This window comes from Erythrolamprus reginae, chromosome 3 (assembly GCF_031021105.1).
Source record: "Erythrolamprus reginae isolate rEryReg1 chromosome 3, rEryReg1.hap1, whole genome shotgun sequence".
Classification (NCBI taxonomy): Eukaryota; Metazoa; Chordata; class Lepidosauria; order Squamata; family Dipsadidae; genus Erythrolamprus; species Erythrolamprus reginae.
The window spans coordinates 37,030,471-37,053,614 of NC_091952.1; the positions used below are offsets into that span (position 1 = coordinate 37,030,471).

General features: G+C 38.4%; 1 protein-coding gene across 1 annotated transcript in view; it reads right to left on the bottom strand.

Moving 5' to 3' along the window:
• Positions 1–8,185: 8,185 nt before the first annotated feature.
• The window catches only part of L3MBTL1 (L3MBTL histone methyl-lysine binding protein 1), a 57,849-nt gene continuing 42,890 nt past the window's right edge, over positions 8,186–23,144 (bottom strand). The window contains exons 16-22 of the mRNA XM_070748821.1: positions 18,933–19,047; positions 17,841–17,937; positions 15,755–15,952; positions 11,117–11,163; positions 10,126–10,283; positions 9,325–9,387; positions 8,186–8,437 (exon numbers count right to left, since the gene is read on the bottom strand). Of these exons, the coding sequence (XP_070604922.1) occupies positions 8,303–8,437; positions 9,325–9,387; positions 10,126–10,283; positions 11,117–11,163; positions 15,755–15,952; positions 17,841–17,937; positions 18,933–19,047 (813 nt within the window). The 3' untranslated portion in view covers positions 8,186–8,302. The remainder of the gene's footprint in view (positions 8,438–9,324; positions 9,388–10,125; positions 10,284–11,116; positions 11,164–15,754; positions 15,953–17,840; positions 17,938–18,932; positions 19,048–23,144) is intronic.

Below are 23,144 nucleotides of genomic sequence, written 5' to 3' on the forward strand. Positions count from 1 at the left end.
TTGCAAGATTTTGCTTCCTGTGCATGCGCAGAAACAAAATCTCACTGGGACATGGGAGAAACCCATAGCTGCGCATACAGCTCCAGTTTTACTACTGGTGTGGCATCCTCATCCGTACCGGTAGGAACCAGATACAGTGATACCTCGTCTTACAAACCCCTTGTCATACAAACTTGTCGAGATACAAACCCGGGGTTTAAGATTTTTTTGCTCCTTCTTCCAAACTATTTTCACCTTACAAACCCAAGCCACCACCACTGGGATGCCCGGTCTCCGGACTTCTGTTGCCAGCAAAGCGCCCGTTTTTGCACTGCTGGGATTTCCCTGAGGCTCCCCTCGCTGGGAAACCCCACCTCCGGACTTCCGTGTTTTGCCATGCTGCAGAGGAATCCCAGCAGCACAAAAACGGGTGCTTCATTGGCAACGGAAGTCCGGAGGTGGGGTTTCCCAGCGAGGGGAGCCTCAGCGAAATCGCAGCATCACAAAAACATAGAAGTCCGGAGGTGGCGTTTCAAGGATTTCTGTGTTTTTGTGATGCTGCAATTTCGCTGAGGCTCCCCTCGCTGGAAAACCCCACCTCCGGACCTCCGTTGCCACCGAAGCACCCGTTTTTGCGCTGCTGGAATTCCCCTGCAGCATCACAAAAACAAGGAAGTCCAGAGGTGGGTTTTACCATGGAGGGAAGCCTCAGGGGAATCCCAGCAGCGCAAAAACCGGCGCTTCAGCTAGCAAAAGGGGTGAGTTTTGGGCTTGCACGCATTAATCGCTTTTCCATTGATTCCTATGGGAAACATAGTTTCATCTTACAAACTTTTCACCTTACAAACCTCGTCCCGGAACCAATTAAGTTCGTAAGACAAGGTATCACTATACTGCACGTGGGTGACATGCAGTTAAGGGCTACCAAAATTTTTACTACCACACTGTGGGCATGGCTTATGCAGGACGCCCTGCATTTGCTTTCAACATCTTTCAGTTCAAATAGGGTGCTCTGGGGTGGATCGAGGAGTTGTGGCTTTTCTACAATGGCATCTCCCCCACAGAGGTGCTTCTTTGACTTCAGTAAGCTGAAATCTACCCTTTTAAGCATGTAATAATTCTATTCATTGTATTCATTTTGCTCATTTTATTGTACATACATTGTTAAATAAACGATTCATAAAATCAGAAGAACAAAAACATCCATTCAACATCATTTGAATAATTCCATAATAACAATAACAATAAATTATTGTTATTGTAATACACTGACAAAACATATCACATCTTGCTTTTTTTCTTTTAGATTAACCTTCTGCATAATCAGGACACAGTGATCCAGAATAGCTGCACTAGATACAATTATAGTATTTCCATTAATGAAAACACAAAAGTGCAAATATCAAAAGACAAACCGAACAAGTGCAAATGAATAAAAGTGCAAAAAAGCTTCAAATTTATGAAAACATTTTTTTTCTAACAACATTATATTTGCCTGTTATAAAGGCTACTGCCTTAAATAAAGGACTTCTTTGCGGGATTTGCCATACAATGACGGACACCTATCTGATATTTCCACTTCTCTCATCTTTACAATAATTCAGCAGCCCAAGAAATATGAGAGAGTGCAAGAAGGTAAAAATCTTTTTTTTAAAAAAAACATTTTTGTTTTCCATTGCACTCAAGCCCCAAATAAGCCTAGATACAGTAGTAAACTCCCTTTTCAACTGGAATTTTGATTTCCCATTTTAAAAGTGCTTAAGATAAAGGGTCAAGACTGGTGCAAAGGGATGGGAATAATGAAAATTGCAGGATAAATATTTTTCCTCCTATCTAGGACTCATATATTATATGACTCTGTCAAGAAACCAAAGAATTATATGGTTAAAATAGGAGCCTGTATATTCTAATGCAGTGGTTCTCAACCTTTCTAATGCCACAACCCCTTAATACAGTTCCTCATGTTGTAGTGACCCCCAACCCTAAGTCTAGCGCCAATTCTCCCAACAGAGCTTTAAACTGATTGGCAGGAAGGCCAGAAGGACACCTCCACTGTAAACACCTGACTGGTCAGATTGTAAAAATATGTTCCCAGGCACCAGAATAGAAACTTTAGTTCCTAACACCATGGGAAATATGTCTTTTCCCATGGTCTTAGGCGACCCCTGTGAAACGGTCGTTCCACCCCCAAAGGGGTCCCGGCCCCCAGATTGAGAACCACTGCTCTAATGCATTATGATTCATCAGGTTTTAGTGTAAATGTAAATATCATTATGGTTTTTGCTATGTGAAATAAGTCTTAGCTGCCCCATATTTAAGAAAAGTGCCTGATATCCAGATAAAGAGCTATAAAGGAATGCCAGTGTGGAAGCAGTAGTAAGATAATTGCTCTTAAGAACAGCTTCTGGTTTTCAATTTTCTATAAAGGTAATACATTTCTCACAATTTATCAATCTATCAAAACATTTTTTGAGTGTTAGTAATTTTTTTGTGGCTGATACCATTTACTTAAGCCATTTAAACCCCATTTGTCTGTTGTCGATGCATTTTTGGGCATCACCTAGTGAATAACAATGATGTATAGAGTCAAGTCCCTGCACACTAGCTTAGAAGGAAAAACACGAGTGAACAAGCACCGTGATAGGCTGATAGCCCAATTTTGTAATGGAACTATTCAAGTAATGATTTGGATAGAAGGCAGCAGATTGAATGTAATGTTCCATTTCTATACTTGCCACATGTACTGTAAATAGGGTGAAACAATTGCAAGGGCCCATACATGCTGTAGTGTGTGATGATTACATGTGAGTAATAACATCACTTCAGCATATGCTCAAACATTCACCATGTTGTGAAGAATGTATTGTTACCACTGGAACTTGTGTTACTTCTTGCTATTATTACCTCTATGCCATAAACTGGGATGTTGTATCCAGTATAAAATCAATCCATTAAGTTTTAGCAGCTCTCTCTTTAATTTGTAATTTCTTAATAATTTTCACATTTAATTGGGGAATTGATGCAATTTCTGTTTGTACATCTCCAATTACAGTGTTCCCTCGATTTTCGCGGGGGATGCATTCCAAGACCGCCCGTGAAATTTGAATTTCCGCGAAGTAGAGTTGCGGAAGTAAAAACACTATTTTTGGCTATGAACAGTATCACAAGCCATCCTTTAACACTTTAAAGCCCTAAATTGCAATTTCCCATTTCCTTAGCAACTATTTAGATTATTACTCACCATGTTTCTTTATTACAGTTTATTAAAAAAATATTTATTAAAGGTGGACGAAAGTTGGGTGATGATATATGACGTCATTGGGCAGGAAAAACCGTGGTATAGGGGGGAAAAACACAAAGTATTTTTTAATTCATATTTTTGAAAAACCATGGTATAGACTTTTTGCGAAGTTTGAACCCGCGAAAATCGAGGGAACACTGTATATACATAATTAGTTAAGGTGATCTGATACCTGTTATTTCCAAATAAACAAAAAAAAAACCCAAAGAAATTGAACTGTGATAAATAATTCCACCAGTGACAAAGCAATGAGATAATAAATAAACAAACAAAATCGTTATGAAGCCTCCTAATGGAATCAGTCAAGCTGTTATCATCACCACATATGGAAGATAATCTCAGGCTCTTATGCCTGATATTTGCTTGATTGTCTTGCTTGGCCTTAGAAGATATGATCCAAAGCTTACAATGAAAGCACACTTAGCAGACAAACATAGAATCACAGATTGCTGTGGAGTTACTTAGCTCAGGAGATGCTTTAGCTGCCATTGGCTCCTTTGGAAAAAAAATAGAAGCCATTTATTAAGATGCTTGAGACAAAATAACTCCTAAGGTGCCTGATGCTGAGGAAAACATGGTCTATTGGAATGAGGTTTTTAAGAATTAGCCTGATACTTTGGTAGTATCTGGATCTGAGGAAATATCCTGATGCCTAACTAAATTCAACTCCCCAATGTTATTCAAGAAAAGAGTATGAAAATTATGCTATTCAAAAAAAAAAGAAAAAGAGTAGGCCAGACCAGTGATCAAACCAGCCTGTACAAGCTATTCAGAGCAGTAGCAGCTCTCCAAAATTTTTGGAGTCTTCATTGACCTTGCTCTTTGGCAAAAGCAAAGCAATTCTATATAACTCTGCTGAGGCCAAGCTATTTTTTTAATTGACATCTGCTTTCTTTTAGACCTAACTCTCTATAATAACATCTATAGTGTAAGTGAGGAATCTTTTTGGACTGGGCGTTATATTTGGAATTTTGAGAAATGTGATATATACACTCAAAATCACTCAAATATACTTGTGTATTCACAAAATTACTTCCACAGCCAACATGATTAGTTACAAAACATCTATTTACCAGAAGCAAAAAACCCTCCAGCATTCTGAATGCCATAATATTGCCTGTCTTGCTTAATAGTGCTCACCCATCAATTAAAGCCATTTTCTCTCTCCCGTAACATCATTCATGAAGAAAAACACAATCACCTGTTAATTAAAAATATTTCAGAATGTCAAAGAGGAAACACAGAGTTTGACATCTGAGGGCATTTTCCTTGAATCCAAATTACAAGAAGAATGTTCTGTATCAAAAATCGTAAGTAGCCATATACTGCTATTGTGTGTGTATACACACACACACACACACACACACACACATATATATATATGTTTTTTATGTCGGATCATGTGATACATATATATATATATAAAACATGTGATACATATATATATATATTTTTTTTCGTAGATTTTCACGGGTACAGGTATGACGGTCTTGGTATATTCGGGTTTCTTCCCGGGTAGGATTTGGAAATTTCTGGCGACGTTTCGACGAGGTCCCACTCGTCATCTTCAGGCTGGTATTTCTGTCCTTGTTCTAGGGCGAACACAGCTGGGTTCGCCCTAGAACAAGGACAGAAACACCAGCATGAAGATGACGAGTGGGACCTCGTCGAAACGTCGCCAGAAATGTCCAAATCCTACACGGGATTTCTTCCTACACTGGAAGAAACCTGAATATACCAAGACCGTCATATATATGATTTCAGCTGAAAAAATAAGATTTCAGGGGGGAAGAAATGGCAGATTAAAAATGGCTCTGTGAAAAGCAGGGCTGATAAGACAGTGAAAACAGAGTCAGTAAATAGAGTGGTTGCTCAAAACCTCTCTGGAGAAGGAGAGGACAGGAGATTGCCCACATGTGCTCTGTTGCCCCCATGAAGAAACTGCAAGACAGCAATTTCCAGTGGGCTTTTAAAAGTGGGAGATGACAGGAATAGTTATCTTGAAGTAAACAGCAAGAAGCTAAATAAGACTTTGATCCTAGAAAATTATAACCAGATTAAGGCTTCAGATAAATGTGGAATAAGATTTTGGAATTGATTATAAAGAATTGGTCCCATTGGAAATAGATTTGTTTGAACGTTACAGGACAAAATAAAAATATGCAATTTTAAAAATTGGACATAAAAGGGAACTAAAGATTATGTTGTAAGCTGCCCCGAGTCTTTGGAGAGAGGCGGCATACAAATCTAATAAATTATTATTATTATTATTATTATTATTATTATTATTATTATTATTATTAATTAAAGGAAAAAATAAACAAGCCTGATGAGCCGTGAATTAACTGGGATGTATAAAATGGTGCAAAACATTTCAACATTAAAAATACTGATGCATACTTTTGAAAATTGGAATCAGAAGTTAATATCACCAAAGTCAAGAGTGATGTTTGCTTTTATGGATAGGCTGTGTCCTAAAAATATTATGAAAGAAATGGCTGATGAGGAACAAATTTTATTTGACAAATAAGAGATACTATTGAAAATGAATCTACAAACCACTCACAGTATTAAATTTTACTATTATAATTAAAATTCTTGATAAAAAGAGTGTGTGTGTGTGTGTGTGTGTGTGTGTATGTGTGTATAACAGGGGAAGCAGCCCAAGTTCGAATCACAGAAGGGTATGGCTAGCTGATGAGAGCTAAATAGCTTGAAATAGATCTATACTAATCTCCCTTTTTTGTTTATCAGCAAAGATGTAAATATATATCAGCAAAGATGTAAATATAAATAAATTAAATAAATAAATAAATATATAATTTCAACTGAACCAAATATAGGATTCTAAAATTGTTGAAGCAGCAAATTTGGACTGCCTACATCTCTCAATTACAACACTTTTAGTGGGATTATAATAGTAATACCAACTCAATTAAAAAGGGCTTTAGCATTATCCGAGCATTTTTGAAACAGTGTCCCTTTCCTCAGTTTCACGTTTAAAAATGAATCCTTTGTCATTCTCAATAGGCCATCCATAGAATCTTAAAAGTTGTATCATACTGTCAAATTTAGGAAAAATTCACTTAGAAATATTTAAAAAGTTACTTAGAAAAGGCTAATTGCTTTTTCTTCTTTGAAGGATTTACTTTCTACAGAAGTAAATGGCTGCCTTACATAACTGCACAGCAAACAAGACTTATGATTATGTCAAAAACAGGACTTTAAAGTCCACATCCTTTGTCGAGAATCATCTAGGTATTCCAGGAGGATTTTTTTCTCTATGGATAAAAAGTATATCTCTTTGGATATAGAAAGAGTTTGGCACATTTATCATTGGCATATTTTAGAAGGGTTTGATATGAGATGCAAAACCTCTTTCTTCTTGGCACCATATCTGTTAGGAACTACAAATGATATTCATAGAAAACACAAAAAACAGTTTCAAATAGCAAGTAGCCAATTCTTAAAGCAAAAATCCAAATGTCTTAAGCATTTTCCGTAAGTTAAAATGCTGCATTTTCAGATCATATTAATACGAAGCCTGTTGGTGGCATATATATGATTAAAGAAAATCATCCTTGTCTTCATATAAGGAGGTGGAAAGAAAGGGGGGAAAGTGTGTCCTTAAGCACCTTGTAAGTCAGATCTAAGAAGATGTAAGAGATCTTACTTTGGCCACTAAAACCTTAGTTCAGCCACCATAATCAATGCAACGATTCTATTATACAGGACCACTAACAAGTTCATACAAGAGATGAAAATTCAAAAGAAAAAAAAATCCCCAAACATGTCAAATTGACTAAACTTAGAAGTTCAACAGGAAAATTTCAAGACAAGGGTGTCAAAGTCCTGGTCCACACGGGCTGGATGCATCACACGCTGGCCACGCCCATGCCCAATTTAAAAAGATATATTATGTGGCGCCGCTGTGACATTGCGAGTTTGACACCTGTGTTCCAAGATATTTGGGCATCTGACATAGAAAATTCATATGGCTTTCTAATCTTCTTCACAAAAGTAAATGCAACAAAAATAAATTAATATCCCCACAGCATAAATGGCACAAAAGAATAGTATGTGTTAATCATTAGCAAGATGATATAGGAAAAACACTATGCAGTTAGCAACAGAATTATTGATCAATTGAATATTTGCAACAAACCGTATACTGTTAAGGTGAAACGATAAAAGGTAAAACTATAAAAGATTAAACTTTAAATAAGAAGAGTTTCTAATCTATGTTGTGAAACAACAAAATACAAATAGTTGGCACATGTTGAACTGAATAGAGACTGGTGGGGCAAAATTGATGCAATCAAAGAATCCGAAAACTACGTTGCACAATATTTTTTCTTCATTTCATGTATCTCATGGCCAAGATGACAGGATAAAGTTAGCTAGCTCTGCATATTCTTTAACTGAGAGGAATGTTTTCACTTAGTGCAAAGTGTTAATACTGTTACTTTGCTAATCTTGTTTTCTATAGCCCACAGTAAAATTTCTGATAATTTAAGAAATTGACTTTTGCCTAGAAAAATCAGATTTCAAAACTGCTTCCAAATACTGTACATGGTGGCAGTATATCCAGAGCAGTGGATATATTGCAAAACAATAAATACTAATCCAGACACTCTGTAATGTAAGAATTCAAGCAGTCATACAGATGTAGATGATAGGTGAAACCCACACCAGGTTAAATTCAGCAGCAAATCTGGTCTCATACCCATGTTGTGTGCCGTCATAACCAGCAGAACTTAGCAGGATTTCTGGCATCAAGCAAGTCATTCCTGGAATTTTTCAATTAAACATTATCAGGACATTATTCAAAAAGGCTGAGTTAAGAAGGGAGGGAGGAAGGAAGGAGTTTTGCATGTAAACAAAAATGAAGACTCAGAGAGAGCAAGTTGGTAGGATTTTACAACTGCAGCAGTTAAAAAGGTCTCAATTCATCCAAGACAGATAGACAAAAGAGTCTGGCAGTTTCTGTGTGGAGGAAAGTCAAAAGCTGTCCTGGCTAGTTCATTTTAAGGTGTCATCAGCATTTTTGAACATAAGAATGGCGTTGTAGATTTTAAGTGCTGGGCCAAGCTTTACGCTCATGATCTTCACAATGTCAGCCTGAGTCAGCAAAAGGAAGGCCTCGCCATCAATCATCTGTGGAAGAGATGTCTATTTAAGTAGAATGGATAGACAGCAACAAATTAAACACCCAATGATTTAATCTCATTATACTGTTAGCAGAAGATGCAAAAAAAGACAATTCCAAAAGATAGAGAAGTCCAAAAACTTTACTGCATTCAGATTTTCTGTACAGTGATACCTCTACTTACGAACTTAATTCGTTCTGTGACCAGGTTCTTAAGTAGAGAAGTTTGTAAGAAGCAGCAATTTTCCTATAGGAATCAATCTAAAAGCAAATAGTGTGTGTGATTGGGGAAACCACAGGGAGGGTGGAGGCCCTGTTTCCTCCCAGGAGATTCCTAAAGAGGCCCCATGAAGGCTTCTCCCCGCCCTTTCTGGCTCTGTTTCCTCCCAGGAGATTTCTAGGGAGGCCCCACAGAGGCTTCTCCCTGCCTTTTCCGGCCTTGATTCCTCCAAGAAGATTCCTAGAGAGGCCCGACGGAGGCTTCTCCCTGCCTTTTCCGGTTACAGTTTCGGAGGCATGGGTTTGTAAGTAGAAAATGGTTCTTGAGAAGAGGCAAAAAAATCTTGAACAGATTGAACAGTAAGATTTCTTTAATGCATGCTTCAAAAAGTCTCTGAGTATCCAGAGAGGGGCAAAATACAAATCTAATACTGTAAATTATTATTAATTATTAAATTATTATTCAATAGTGAAAATTAAATTAAAAATAACCAAACTCAATCTGAGAATAAGTAGGTGAATACTTCTGTTGTCATGTTTCAGAAGATGGTACTTCTGAAATCTTACCAAGAAAACTTCAGAAACTTGTCCAAGCAAAGAGTCAAAAACTGATTTGAGGATACACACACACACACACACACACACACACACACACACAATAGTTCCACTATTTTACCTCATCTCTGAAGAGTTTTGCTTGATCCTCACAACCTGTTAACGTCTGTACAAAACTGAAAACCTTTGGAGAAAAGACATAAAGGCAATAATTAAAGAAGATAGAAAAAGGGAATAGCAGTTTTCTCTATACCAACAATTCCTAACCCTTTCTGTAATATGGCCTATTTCACCCTCAAAAGTACCTGAATCTGATCTATTAACCAAGAATTGGTAATACAGTGTTCCCTCGATTTTCGCGGGTTCGAACTTCGCGGATAGTCTATACCACGGTTTTTCAAAAAATATTAATTAAAAAATATTAATTAAAAAATACTTCACGGTTTTTTTTCCTATACCACAGTTTTTTCCATCCAATGATGTCATATGTCATCGCCAAACTAATAATTTTTGCAAACAAATAACAAAAAAAAAAATTTATTGTTAATAAATAATTATGTTTATAAATATCAGGATCACTATTCAATGGTGAGTACCAATAATAATGGTGAGTAAATGATTGTTAAGGGAATGGGAAATGGTAATTTAGGGGTTTAAAGTGTTAAGGGATGGCTTGTGATATTGTCCATAGCCAAAAATGGTGTATTTACTTCCGCATCTCTACTTCGCGGAAATTCGACTTTCACGGGCGGTCTCAGAACGCATCCCCAGCGGAAATTGAGGAAACACTGTAATACACTATCCCATTCCTAATGGCATCTGGAAGATACTGAATAATGTTGAACGCACAATTATTTAAACATATTACATTAAAATAAGGTTAAGGTTAACCTTATTTTAATGTAATATTAAATATTCTTACCTCATCGATTGTCCATTTGGCCACTGTGGATGCTGTGATCCCAGCTACTCCAGGCAGAAGCTTACAATGTTGATCCCAGCAGAGGGATAAGGAACGGTCAGGATGTGCTGATAAGGCTGACATAAACAGAGACTGGTGCATACTTTCTGATGAAATGGCTGATAACAAGATTTATCACATGTCAAATTAGATTGGGAAATAGAAAAATAAATTAAAAAGCAGAAGCAAACATCTGTAACACTCTCAAGAAAAATGTGCAGATGCAATAATTGGAACTGCATTCAGCTCATAGGCACCATCATCATGGTGTGGGAAAATTTGTATGGGAAAATTTGCTACTTGTCCAAGCTTTATGACAAGTTTCCCCTATCCAATATGTTGGAATTACACCACCCAGAATTCTTGCCTCCTATATCTCCTGATGATATGTTATGTCTGACTTTTGGTGGGATAATCCCAGTGAAGGGCTACCAAAATGTTTACTACCACACTGTGGCCGTGGCTTATGCAGGACGCCCTGCATTTTCTTTCAACATCTTCCAGTGCAAATTTGGTGCTCTGGGGTCGAGCTCCATTTTCACTACCCCACTACGTTTCCCTCCATCCGGGCAGCAGACCACTCCTAGATAATCCCCAAACAGAGCAGATGAACAATTTTAGGGTTCTCCTGGACATTCACCTCCTATTCAATGAGCTGATCGTAGTCATGGGTGGGGAATATCTGCACCGATTCCTGAACTGGGAACCCTTGCTCACAGTCATTCATGCCTTACTCACTTTCTACTGGATTCATTTGAGATGCCCTATATGACACTAACCTTAAAGACTACCCAGAAATCCATCTGATCCAGAATATACTGACATACACACAGAGTTGAATACCATTCAGTTTGCCTATATTATACCAGAGTATACAAGATGCACTGGCTCCTTTTTATAAGCCTTTTTTTCGCTTGCCACTTATAGAAAAAGCAAACTAACATGCACTTACTTTGGAAATCTTCCTGCTGGATTTTCCGATATTTAGGAGGGCGTCCTCTAGAGAAACAAAAATTGCTTTATATAAGTCATAGAGTGCCGATTGGAAAATGTGCGATAGTAAAACCTACTAACTTATCCTTAAAACCGCTCCGAGTCTTCGGAGAGGGGCGGCATACAAATCTAATAAATAATAAATAAATTTCCCTTCCCCCTAGGCTTATAGAATTTATACATGGTATGCTTGCATGTATGATTGGTTCTTTAAATTGGGGTTTTTTAGATTATTTTTAATATTAGATTTGTTCACATTGTCTTTTTTATTGTTGTTAGCTGCCCCGAGTCTTCGGAGAGGGGCGGCATCCAAATCTAATAAATAAATAAATAAATAATTAATAAATAAATAAAAATAATAATAATGATGATGATGATGATAATAATAATAATAATAATAACAACAACAACAACATGGCTGCCAAAGTCAACGCCCAGGGGCTGGATCTGGCCCATGGATACTTAGATCTGGCCTGTGGGACTTCCCTGAAAACAGCAGAAGACCGGCCCACGTTGCTTCTGCCAGAGAAAACAGGTCCTGAGCTCTGTTTTCAGCTGCCACAGCCTCCTGCAACCCTCTGTCAGTGAAAACAGAGCCCTCCCGAGCTCAGTTTTCATTGGCGGAGAGTTGCAGGAGGTCGTGGCAGCCAAAAATGGACCTTGGGAGCCTGTTTTTGCTGGCAGTGCTCGGATCCCCGACAGGAGTGACAGGCCCTCCTGTCACTGGTCAACCCCCCCAAAAAAGTCAAACAACCCTGATGTGGCCCTCAATGAAACTGAATTTGACACCCTGCCTTAAATTATGTATTGGTGGGGGCAGAATCATGTGGAACTGACATCAGTGGAATAAAAGCAACTTGGAAAAATGCTATACAGGTAGCCTTCACTTACTGACTGCAACTAGAATAGATAAATCCATTCCTAAGTAGAAACATATAAGATTGACAACAGAAAAAGACCTCATGTTCCATCTAGTCTGCCCTTATACTATTTCCTGTATTTTATCTTAATATGAATATATGTTTATCCCAGGCATGTTTCAATTCAGTTATTGTGGATTTACCAACAACATCTGCTGGAAGTTTGTTCCAAGGATCTACTACTCTTTCAGTAAAATAATATCTTTTCATGTTTCTTTTGATCTTTCCCCCAACTAACCTCAGATTGTGCCCCAATGTTCTTGTGTTCACTTTCCTATTAAACTGAACTTTATTTAACCCTTTAACATATTTAAATGTTTCGATCATGTCCCCCCTTTTCCTTCTGTCCTCCAGACTATACAGATTGAGTTGAATCACATGACTGCAGTGCAATGGCTGCCACTTCAAGGTTGTTCTTCAGTGCCATTGTAACTTTGAAACAGTCGCTGAATGAGCGGTCAGTAATCAAGAACTAATTATATTTGCAATTGTACTCCCAATAACAAGTAAAGAAAAGATGCATGCATTTCAAAAACATATGTCTTATCAAAATGTCTTTCTCAATTAATCAACAAGGGAATAATGATTTGTTAGTTTTAAAGACATGCGTCAAATATCCATGTCCAGAAATTTGCATGGAATGTCTAGCTGATATATATATATATATACACCTGGTATATCAATATACCAGGGTGATTCGACACAAAAATGTAACCCTTCCCTGGTACAGAGCTGAAAGGATTGGATACTGTAGCCTAGAGGTTAATTCTCTGCCTTACAAGGCAAAGGTTGCAGGTTCAAGTCCCAGTAAGGGTATGGCTAGCTGATGAGGCCAAAATAAGGCCGAAATAGATCTATCCAATTTTCAAATTCAGCAAAAACATATATACAGTGTTCCCTCGATTTTCGCGGGTTCGAACTTTGCGGATAGCCTATACCACGGTTTTTTCAAAAAATATTAATTAAAAAATACTTCACAGGTTTTTTTTCTATACCACGGTTTTCCCCGTCCGATGACATCATACGTCATCGCCAAACTAATATTTTTTGCAAATAAATAACAAAAAAATTAATTATTGTTAATGAATGATTATGTTTATAAATATCAGGATCACTAAGTGTCTTATTCAATGGCGAGTACCAGTAATAAAGGTGAGTAAATGGTTGTAAAGGGAATGGGAAATGGTAATTTAGGGATTTAAAGTGTTAAGGAAAGGCTTGTGATACTGTCCATAGGCAAAATGGTGTATTTACTTCCGCATCTCTACTTCGTGGAAATTCGACTTTCGCGGGCGGTCTCGGAACGCATCCCCCGCAGAAATCGAGGGAACGCTGTATATGTCACATGTTTTTGTTTTTATTTTGCTGAATTTATTTATAATATATATATATTATTTTATTGTATTTATTGCATTTATATCCTGTCGGTCATGGATAGTGGAAGTTATTAGCTGACCATGGTCAAACTTGAAAAAATAATGCTGGATCTGGATAATAGTTGGGTGGGAGATAACTAAGGAATAGGCTAGACTGGGATGTTAAAAAAATAAAATACAAAGATAAATCAATGTCATGTTACTGACAAGAAAATTAGTGCAACTACTATGAGTTGACCTTGATTTGAGTGGCTTTTTAACTTTTTCTTTTGAGAGTTTAAGATGTATACACAGATGGGATTTCTCTCCTCATTTTCTCTTCAGAGCAACCTACAGTATGAAATGGGTTGGACTGTTTCAGCCTTACTAGGTAGATCAAATCAAGAAATTAATTCCACAGGAAGACTAAACCTATTTTTATTTAGAGTAGCTAAAATTACAGAACCTTGCAAATCTGATTGTGTGGTACTTCCTCTTCCTTCGGTGAATAAGGGAATTGTCTGTTTGTGGACAGCCAAGAAAAAGACCCCCAAATGGATTAGCAAACTTATCAACTCAGAGTTCTCAGTTGAGGTACAAACGATCCAGTTCAAATTAATCAAAACTTTGGACACATTATACAAAAAACTAGCTCTATGCTGAGAAAGGTAAAAGGAAATAGAGGAACAGGCTGACTAGCAGCCAAGACGGATATATTCGGTTTCAGTGGAAATGGGTGCAACCGTTGGAAAGCCTGAAATATAGGTTAGGGGCCCATATTTAATCACACTGAGAGCAAATTCTGTGATCAAATGATAACTAGATTTCCATGGAATTCAACCCCTGTACCACTATTATATTTCTATTGGCTATGTCAAATATGTGGTAGATTGGGTATACAGCAATACCTCATCTAACAAACGCCTCGTCATACAAACTTTTCGAGATACAAACCCAGGGTTTAAGATTTGTTTGTCTCTTCTTACAAACTATTTTCACCTTACAAACCCACCGCCGCCACTGGGATGCCCCACCTTTGGACTTCCGTTGCCAGCGGAGCATCCGTTTTTGCGCTGCTGGGATTCCCCTGAGGCTCCCCTCCATGGGAAACCCCACTTCCAGACTTCCGTGTTTTTGTGATGCTGCAGGGGAATCCCAGCAGGAGAATCCCAGCAACACAAAAACAGGCGCTTCGCTGGCAATGGAAGTCTGGGGGTGGAGTTTCCCAGCGAGGGGAACCTCAGTGAAATCGCAGCATCGCAAAAACACAGAGGTCCGGAGGTGGGGTTTCGAGAACTTCAATGTTTTTGCGATGCTGCGATTTCTCTGATGCTACCTTCGCTGGGAAACTCCACCTCCAAACTTCCATTGCCAGCAAAGTGCTCATTTTTGCGATGCTGGGATTCCCCTGCTGGGATTCCCCTGCAGCATTGCAAAAACACGGAAGTCCGGAGGTGGGGTTTTCCATGGAGGGGAGCCTCGGGGGAATCCTAGCAGCACAAAAACGGGCGCTTTGGCTGGTAAAAGGGGTGAATTTTGGGCTTGCACACATTAATCGCTTTTCCATTGATTCCTATGGGAAACATTGTTTCGTCTTACAAACTTTTCATCTTAAGAACCTTGTCCTGGAACCAATTAAGTTTGTAAGACAAGGTATCACTGTATATATTATTTTATTTATTTATTTATTTATTTGGACTTCTAGGCCTCCCTTCTCCAGGAGACTCAGACTAATATACAGTGTGGTTCTTTCCAAACATGCCACAATAGGATTTATGGAGCTAAATCAATCCCTTTGTTCTATGCATTTTCTTGCATAGAGCTTTAAGAGAAAGTTACATGCCTGTTAATATTCAGTTTAAAAATATTTTCCCCCACAGCTCAAGGAAGCACATACAAGGATCATCTGCTGTTTTCTACCTAGCCTCTCCTCGACTAAGATATGCTTAGCTTTAAGATGACAATGTATTATATGACTTCAAAATTATGCCATTGGATGTTCTATTTTAATTTTTAATGCCACAGTTGATTAGGATCCAACTCACAGATCTCTGCACTCAGAAGCAAGTTACTCTGCATAATATTAATAAGAACAGATTATAAAAACAGAGAATAGATTAGTTTAGAAGATGACTCAGGATCCAAGAGAATAATATATAAAAATAGATATAATGCCTGGAGAAGCACAGGATTAGCAACAAATCATGCATAAACTATGAGGAATAGCCATAAAGCAAATATATGAAAATGACTGGTTGTAAAATTACAATGGCACCTCTCAGTGTGATCATCCCGATGGATTAACACTGGCTGTTCGTTTACCTTCCATGATGGCGAGACTTCTTCTTCTGGGAATAAGCAATGAGGTTCCTTTTTCGAACAGAGTTTTCAGTGTCTGACAGTTCAGCCTTTACCCTTCCCTGGTTTTTCTCTGCCAAGGGACACCCTGAGATGCAGTAATGAGCTGTAAATCTCCCAGTCACATGGCCTGAGCCATCACAACCAGGTGTTGGACACTTTCTGGAAAATAGAGATTTAAAAAGCATTTGGTTTTGTGTGTTAGCAGCTGCATAATAATAATAATAACAACAACAACAACAATAACAACAATAGCAACAACAACAACAATAATAATATGGCTGGCTCGCTGGCTGGATCTCCCTCCTTCTCCCGATCCTCCTCCTTTCCCTGCTGCCGTCGCAAGGGGATCTCTTTAGCAAATCTGCTTCCTTGCACAACACATGGGGCGATAAAGGGAGGCGGCGGAGGAGGGAGGATTGGGAGTGGGAAGGAGATCCAGCCAGCGAGCCAACCAGCTAGTTAAAGGGAGGCAGGGCAATCCGCATGAACACTCTCTCTCCAGGCTTTAGAAGCCCCCAGCCAGAGACAGCGATAAAAAAGACTGCAGAAGGAAGAGGTGAGGGGGCTCGACTTGGGTGGGGAGGGGGGGGGAAGCGCCCCAGAAAGTGGGAGGAAGGGGGGAAAGAGAGAAAGGGGGGGGGAGTAATGGGGTTTAATAATAAATAGCAAGGGCAATGTGTATGTGTATCTTGAGCTCTCTATTGCACCCGTCTTTGGTGTGCATGTGAAAGTAGGAATCGCAGGGTGGGGAAAGTGGCTGGGTTGGAAAAGGGTGGGGGAAGATGGAGAGCACAAAAAGGAAGGTAGCGGACACGTTAAAAAGAGAATAACCTTCTCCCTCTTTTGCAGCCGACAGCAAAAGAGGAGAGCGAAGTCGAGCGCAGGAGAGAAGTCGCCGATTTGGGGGGAAGGAAGGGAGGAAGAGAGGGTGCGTGTGGGGAGCGTGCGCGCATGGTTCTTGTTTGTTTCTTTTCACCCCCCCCCCCACTCCCACCCTCGCCTGCCGCATCTCCCTCTCGCTCCCTCTCTCCCCCTCCCCTCCTTCTCCTCTCGAGTTCTCCCACCCCGCTGTTTCTCGTCTGGTTTCAGCCCAGCTGAAACACCAGTCTGGCATCTAAATAGTAAGATACCCGTATAGTTATCGTGAGGTGGCCGTCCCTTTGAAAACTTTCCCCCATAAGGTGGGCCTAAATCTCGGGCGGAAGCGATCACACACCCGAAAAGGCGACGATTCCGATGATCCTCCCAAGGCTCTCATACCATCTCTCCCATAACTTGCCCGTCAACCACCCCAAAAATCAACAGAACAATCAGTGTTGGGACGCCAGACAGACAGACTCCTGACAGACAGACAATAAATAAACTCCCTCTCCTTCTCCAAAAAAGGCTGCTTTCAGACATGGAAGGCAATGAAAAGTAACGAATCCTCTGATTGCCTGGCGGTCAAATGCCCCCTGCGTCCAAAAGGCCAGGGCAAAAGTGCTTTTGAGACCCGTTCGGCAAAAGGGCCAGGGAGCAGCAACCAATGGCTGGGGGGAGAAAGGCTGAGGACGGAACAGGCTCAGCCAAGTGGAGGAGGCTAAAAGATCCACATATACTGCTCAAACAAAATAAGGGGAACACTCAAATAATACATCCTAGATCTGAATGAATGAAATATTCTCATTGAATACTTTGTTCTGTTCAAAGTTGAATGTGCACAACAGTATGTAAAATTGATGGTCAATCAGTGTTGCTTCCTAAGTGGACAGTTTAATTTTCCAGAAGTTTGATTTACTTACTTACTTACTTACTTACTTACTTACTTACTTACTTACTTACTTATTAGATTTGTACACAATATAACTTGGAGTATACACAATATAACTTGGAGTTATATTGTGTGGTTTAAGTGTTCCCTTTATTTTTTTGAGCCGTGTTGTATGTTAAGTTGATTTATTCTAAGGAAGTAGCAGTTGTTCCTCAACAACTCTTAGTGGTGCCTTAAGTCCATGCTGCCTATGGCAGCATAATCAGCAGGATATTGTAACTTATCACGAATGCTCACCTATGAAAGCTATATTTGGAACTCTTGGTAGCTGAGAGGGTCTTACAGGCCAAGGTTGGACAGCTTCCATTGGTAGAGGAGACAGGATCCTTTGGCCCTGCTCAAAAGAGAAGAAATAATTTGAATTTTAGGCACTTTTAATTTAAGACATAGGCAATTTTCATCTGCATGAAGTTATAATTACTTTTCATTCTTTAAACAAAACTTGTGTGTACTATAGGTTTTTCTTCTCCCCTCCCCAAGCAAATATAGTTCAAAATTTGAATTCTATTTAGTAAAATTTGCCTCTCTATTTCTACGTTGCATATAAAAAATATTTTACAGTTGAATTTCAGAAATATCCAACTACACCAACATTCAAAACTGTTCGATAGATATTTCTCAAAAGCAGGAAGTATTTATGTATTATGTATCTGATTTAATGTTGGAAAGCCATTCTTATAATGTGGCTTATGTAAACATATTAAAGAACACTAAATATTTAGTTAAAACAATGAGTTAAAACAGCAACCTAATCCAACATTGGTAAAATAATTTAGCATTAAAAAGCAGCAGAGTTATCTAAAATAGCATCCATGTAGAACCATCCTAAGCCTTTGAAGAAAGACTATTTGAAATAAATAGAAGTTTTTAGAAGTTTTTATAAAGCTTAAATTGAGTGGAATATATAAACAACTGTTGGAAGTGTTCCTACAAAATTTGTACAGTGATAATATAATAAATTGGCAAGTCATAGCCCTCTTTCTTTCAGAAACAAAACAACTTTATACATTCAGAACTGCAAATCTATATATGAAGGTCAAGTCTACTAGAGATACAGAAACCAAAGAAAGCCTTAAGCAAGATTTTTAGAGGTCATGTTTGTATGTCTTTTTGGAGAACTAAAAGATCTCTCACACATAAACACTGTAGTTCCAGGGCAAAAGAATTAACACAATATAAGGTGTTTGCGTTACTTTGCATTATAATTATAAGCTAAAAGATGCCACCCTGTCTATTATTTCATGTAGTCTGTAGTGTCTTTTTCTACTGTCCCTAGATAATCATGAGAATGTGGCAAGTATTTGTGCAACATGTAGTTACTGTTCTTACTAAGAGGAGGTTGCAATGGATGTCCAGTTTTTGAGCACCATCCTACAGGATGAATGTCTGGGTGATCTGAGTCAATCCAGAAATCATAGATATGGCTCCAGCCATCAAAATGAATCTATAGGCAAACATCAACAGAATGAAATTAGATTTTAGAAATTATCCTTGGAGCATCCAACCAGCAGAGAGACAAAAGTGCATTTTCTCTAATCAATGCATAAAAGCAGTTTCACATGGTACAGAAGGAGATGGTTCTCCATATTTTCACTTCAAATTGATCAATGAATTGAGGAACTTCATATCTGAAGATACATAGTCCACAGCTGGAGGCCCTTAGGTCACCCCAGCTTTTGAGAGATATGCCTCCAAACACACAGAACAGACCTAGTCAATTCATGGTGGAAAGATGGAGATCCATTTTTCACATTACCGTATATATAGCACATATACATCTCACATACTTCTAAGACATCATACCTAAAAAGTGGAAGTATGAATCTTTTAGGTACATGCAACACTCTAAAAAAAGATAGAAGATGAAAGCTACTGAATCCCCACATTTCACTCCAAATCCACCAGTATGCAGGCAAAAGCATAGCTGGAATTCTGTTCATTCTGGAGTCTGTTTGGTCCATGGCAGTGTGGAATCAATGGGGAGTCTTAGAAAAAAAATTGTCAACTACTAAATAACTCCTCCTTGATTTACAGAGGCCACATTTCTATTATCTGGGAATGGTAACTGAATCTACATCGTCTCTTTCCCACAATATTGCACTTCCTATTCATCCACAAGTGAAGGATTATGCCACTATACCTTTTGGCTTGTTCATTTCACCTCATCTCTTCCCTTTTTCTTCTGATATCTGAATAAAAAATACTGGCGGATAGTATTATGAAGACTATTTGTGGGAAAGCAGAGGCATCCCACTAAGAATATTTATTTATTTATTTATTTATTTATTTATTTATTTATTATTTAGATTTGTATGCCGCCCCTCTCCGCGGAATAGAAAACTTTACTGTGTAAAAAATGCACAATTCTTAATCAGTGTTGACAGAAGCATATCAGCTATTCGTGACAGCATGCCTATGCACTGTGCACAGGAATAGACATTACTACAGTTGCCTAGCTATTGCCAAATCCTTCTGCATTATCTTCTGTACCTACTATATTGGATTTCCTGTTAGGTGCTGACAACATTATTAACTGACACTGTTTTTCCATTTTTGTAAGTACCTGCAAAGTGATAACTATTAGTACAGAAGAACTTTAGAATTGGTGTGTGTACATACATTGATATCTGTTGCTATAACAAATTAAGTGGGTGCTATACTATGACATTTGGCAAAATTGACCCTGAAATAAGGGGGAAAGTGCCCTCAAAGTTGAATCAGCCAATCTTCTAAAGTTACTGGCAGTTTTTTTTCTTTGAAAATGTTTCACTTCTCTTCTACGAAGCTTCTTCAGTTCTTTTTCTCCAAGAAAAAAAACCCAAGAAAGTCCAATTGCCTTTTGGAAAAAGCAACTTTGGACAACCATGATCTAGATCAGTGATTCCCAACTTTGGCAACTTGAAGATATTTGGACTTCAATTCTCAGAATTCCCTAGCCAGCGAATGCTGGCTGGGGAATTCTGGGAGTTGAAGTCCAGATATCTTCAAGTTGCCAAGGTTGGGAAACACTGATCTAGATGACTGAGAATCTCCATAGACACTGGCCAATTGTATCTCCATGCTGCCACCACTCCTTCACTATAAACTGGTTTCTCCCTTTCACATCAGCCCTCCTAGAACAGGGGCTGTAGATCTGTACAAGTCCATGGCGTGTTAGGAACCAGGCTGTTGTGGTTCCTGACAAGCCATGAGTGGCAGGCAAGTGAGTGCAGCTTCATTTGCACATGCACAGAACTAGGTTGTGCATGAAACCATGCCACCCACTTGGTCTGTGCAAAAAAGACCCATTTCTTCCATGAAACTGGTTTCTGGCACCAGAAAGTTGGGGACTGCTGTTCTGGGGAACCAAGGAATACTGAAATAGAATTCCTTACCTCCTCCGAATCTAGATAAATACAAAAGTAGACAGAAATACAAAACAAAAACTTCTGGGGTCTGTAGCTTAGCCAAACTCAGGCAGGTGTCAAGAGGCAACTGATCAGTTCCAGGATTTAAACAAAAACCAACACGTCAAGTTATAAAATACGTTTCCACACATAACACGAGAAACAACAAGAAAAACGTAGCCGATATCAGCATTTTAAAATCGAACTACAATGACTCTGGCATAAACCAGTACAGATGGTCCCAGTAGTGATCGGCATTCTGGGTGCTGTGCCAAAAGATCTCAGCCGGCATTTGAAAACAATAAACATTGACAAAATCACAATCTGCCAGTTGCAAAAGACCACCGTATTTGGATCTGCGTGCATCATATGAAAATACATCACACGGTCCTAGACGCTTGGGAAGTGTGATACAAAATCCAGCATACAAATCTCGTTTGCTGTGTATTACTGTTTTTTATGAATAAAATAATAACAACAACAACACAAAACAAAACAAAATGGAAAATATTATAATAACAACTGACATGGTTGCAAACTAAGCAAAGAAGGTCAAGAACTGGAGTGCACATGGCCTGGACAAATTGCATGGATACTGGCTAAAATATCTGAGCAGTCTCCATCATCGCATGGCCACTCAATTTGATAAAATGCTTCAACAAGTGAAGAATGGTTAACACCTGGCCAGACATAATGAAATATGTTAATGAAAGATCCAAAAAAGGGCACAGAACCAAGCAACTATTGCCCAATTATTTGTCTGCCAACAACTTTCACATTTTTACAAGAATACTGGCAAATTCAATCTTCAATCATCTGATGGAAAACCATTTGCATCCAGTAGAACAAAAAGAAAAGTATAAAAAGTCGAGAAGAACAAAAGATCAGTTACTCATTGACAAAATACTAAAAGATGCAAAACAAAGAAAAAATGAATTTAAATGGTGTGGATTGATTACAAGAAGGCATTTTACTCTTTACCCCACATCTGGATTAATACCTGTGTGGAAAAATAACTGTACAATTTTTAAATCAATTATAGAAAAATGGAAAACAGTTCTAACAGAAAATGGGAAGAACATTGGTGAAATCAACATCAGATGAGGAATCTTCTAGGGGGACTCACTTTAACCACTACAGTTCAACATCACATTAATTCCACTGATAATAATCCTACAAAACACAAAACTGGGATGTCAAATCTCAAGCCAACATGGCAATATAAACCGTCTACTCTACAAGAATGACTTTAAAATGTATGCAAAAAGCCTCACTAAACTTAAATCATACTTAGCACCGTTCAACTGTTCAGCGGTGACATCAAAATGAACTTTGAAACTGATGTATTAAAACTATTAATATATGGGTAGTTCCAGTGATATGCTACTCAGCTGGAATCATCAATTGGACTTTGACCGAACTGGAAAATTTGGACTGGAAAACATACAAACTTTTTTGAATATGTATATGTTTTACATCCACGAAGTGACATCAACAGTGTACCTGCCAAGAAAAATAGGAGGCAGAGGGCTATTGCAAATCCATCAAATTGTAGAAGAAAAACAAAGTTTGGATGATTATGTGAACCAATGTACAGAAAAATTACTGCAGGCTGTGAAAAAAAGAACATTATAAAAACAATAGATGCAAAGGCAGGATATAACAAAAAACAGCTGGATGACAATTAAATAGATGGGAAACCAAAGCTTTGCATGGACAACATTTTAAAAACATTGAAGGAAAATGTGAGATAGGAACCATCAAGAAATAAACAGAAGGTTTAATACTCCCTGCTCAAGAACAAGCACTACAAACTAATGCCATGAAAGCAAAGATACAAAAATCCACTGACAACCCAAACCGCCGACTTTGCGACAACAAAGTTGAAATTGTGTTTCACTCTTAATATGTGAGTGCAGCAAACACATGCAAACTGATTACAAAGCTAGACAGATCGTCATTTGGAACACAACATGCCAGATATCACAGCTGTCAAGGGCCAATATCAGTACAGTTTATTGACATCGCTGTTACTAGGTGATGCCAGACTTGAAGAAAGAGAACTGGAAAAAATTATGAAATATCGCGACATGGCTATCAAAACTACCCAGCTATGATGAAACGGGCATCAGTAATACCCATTATCATCAGGGTA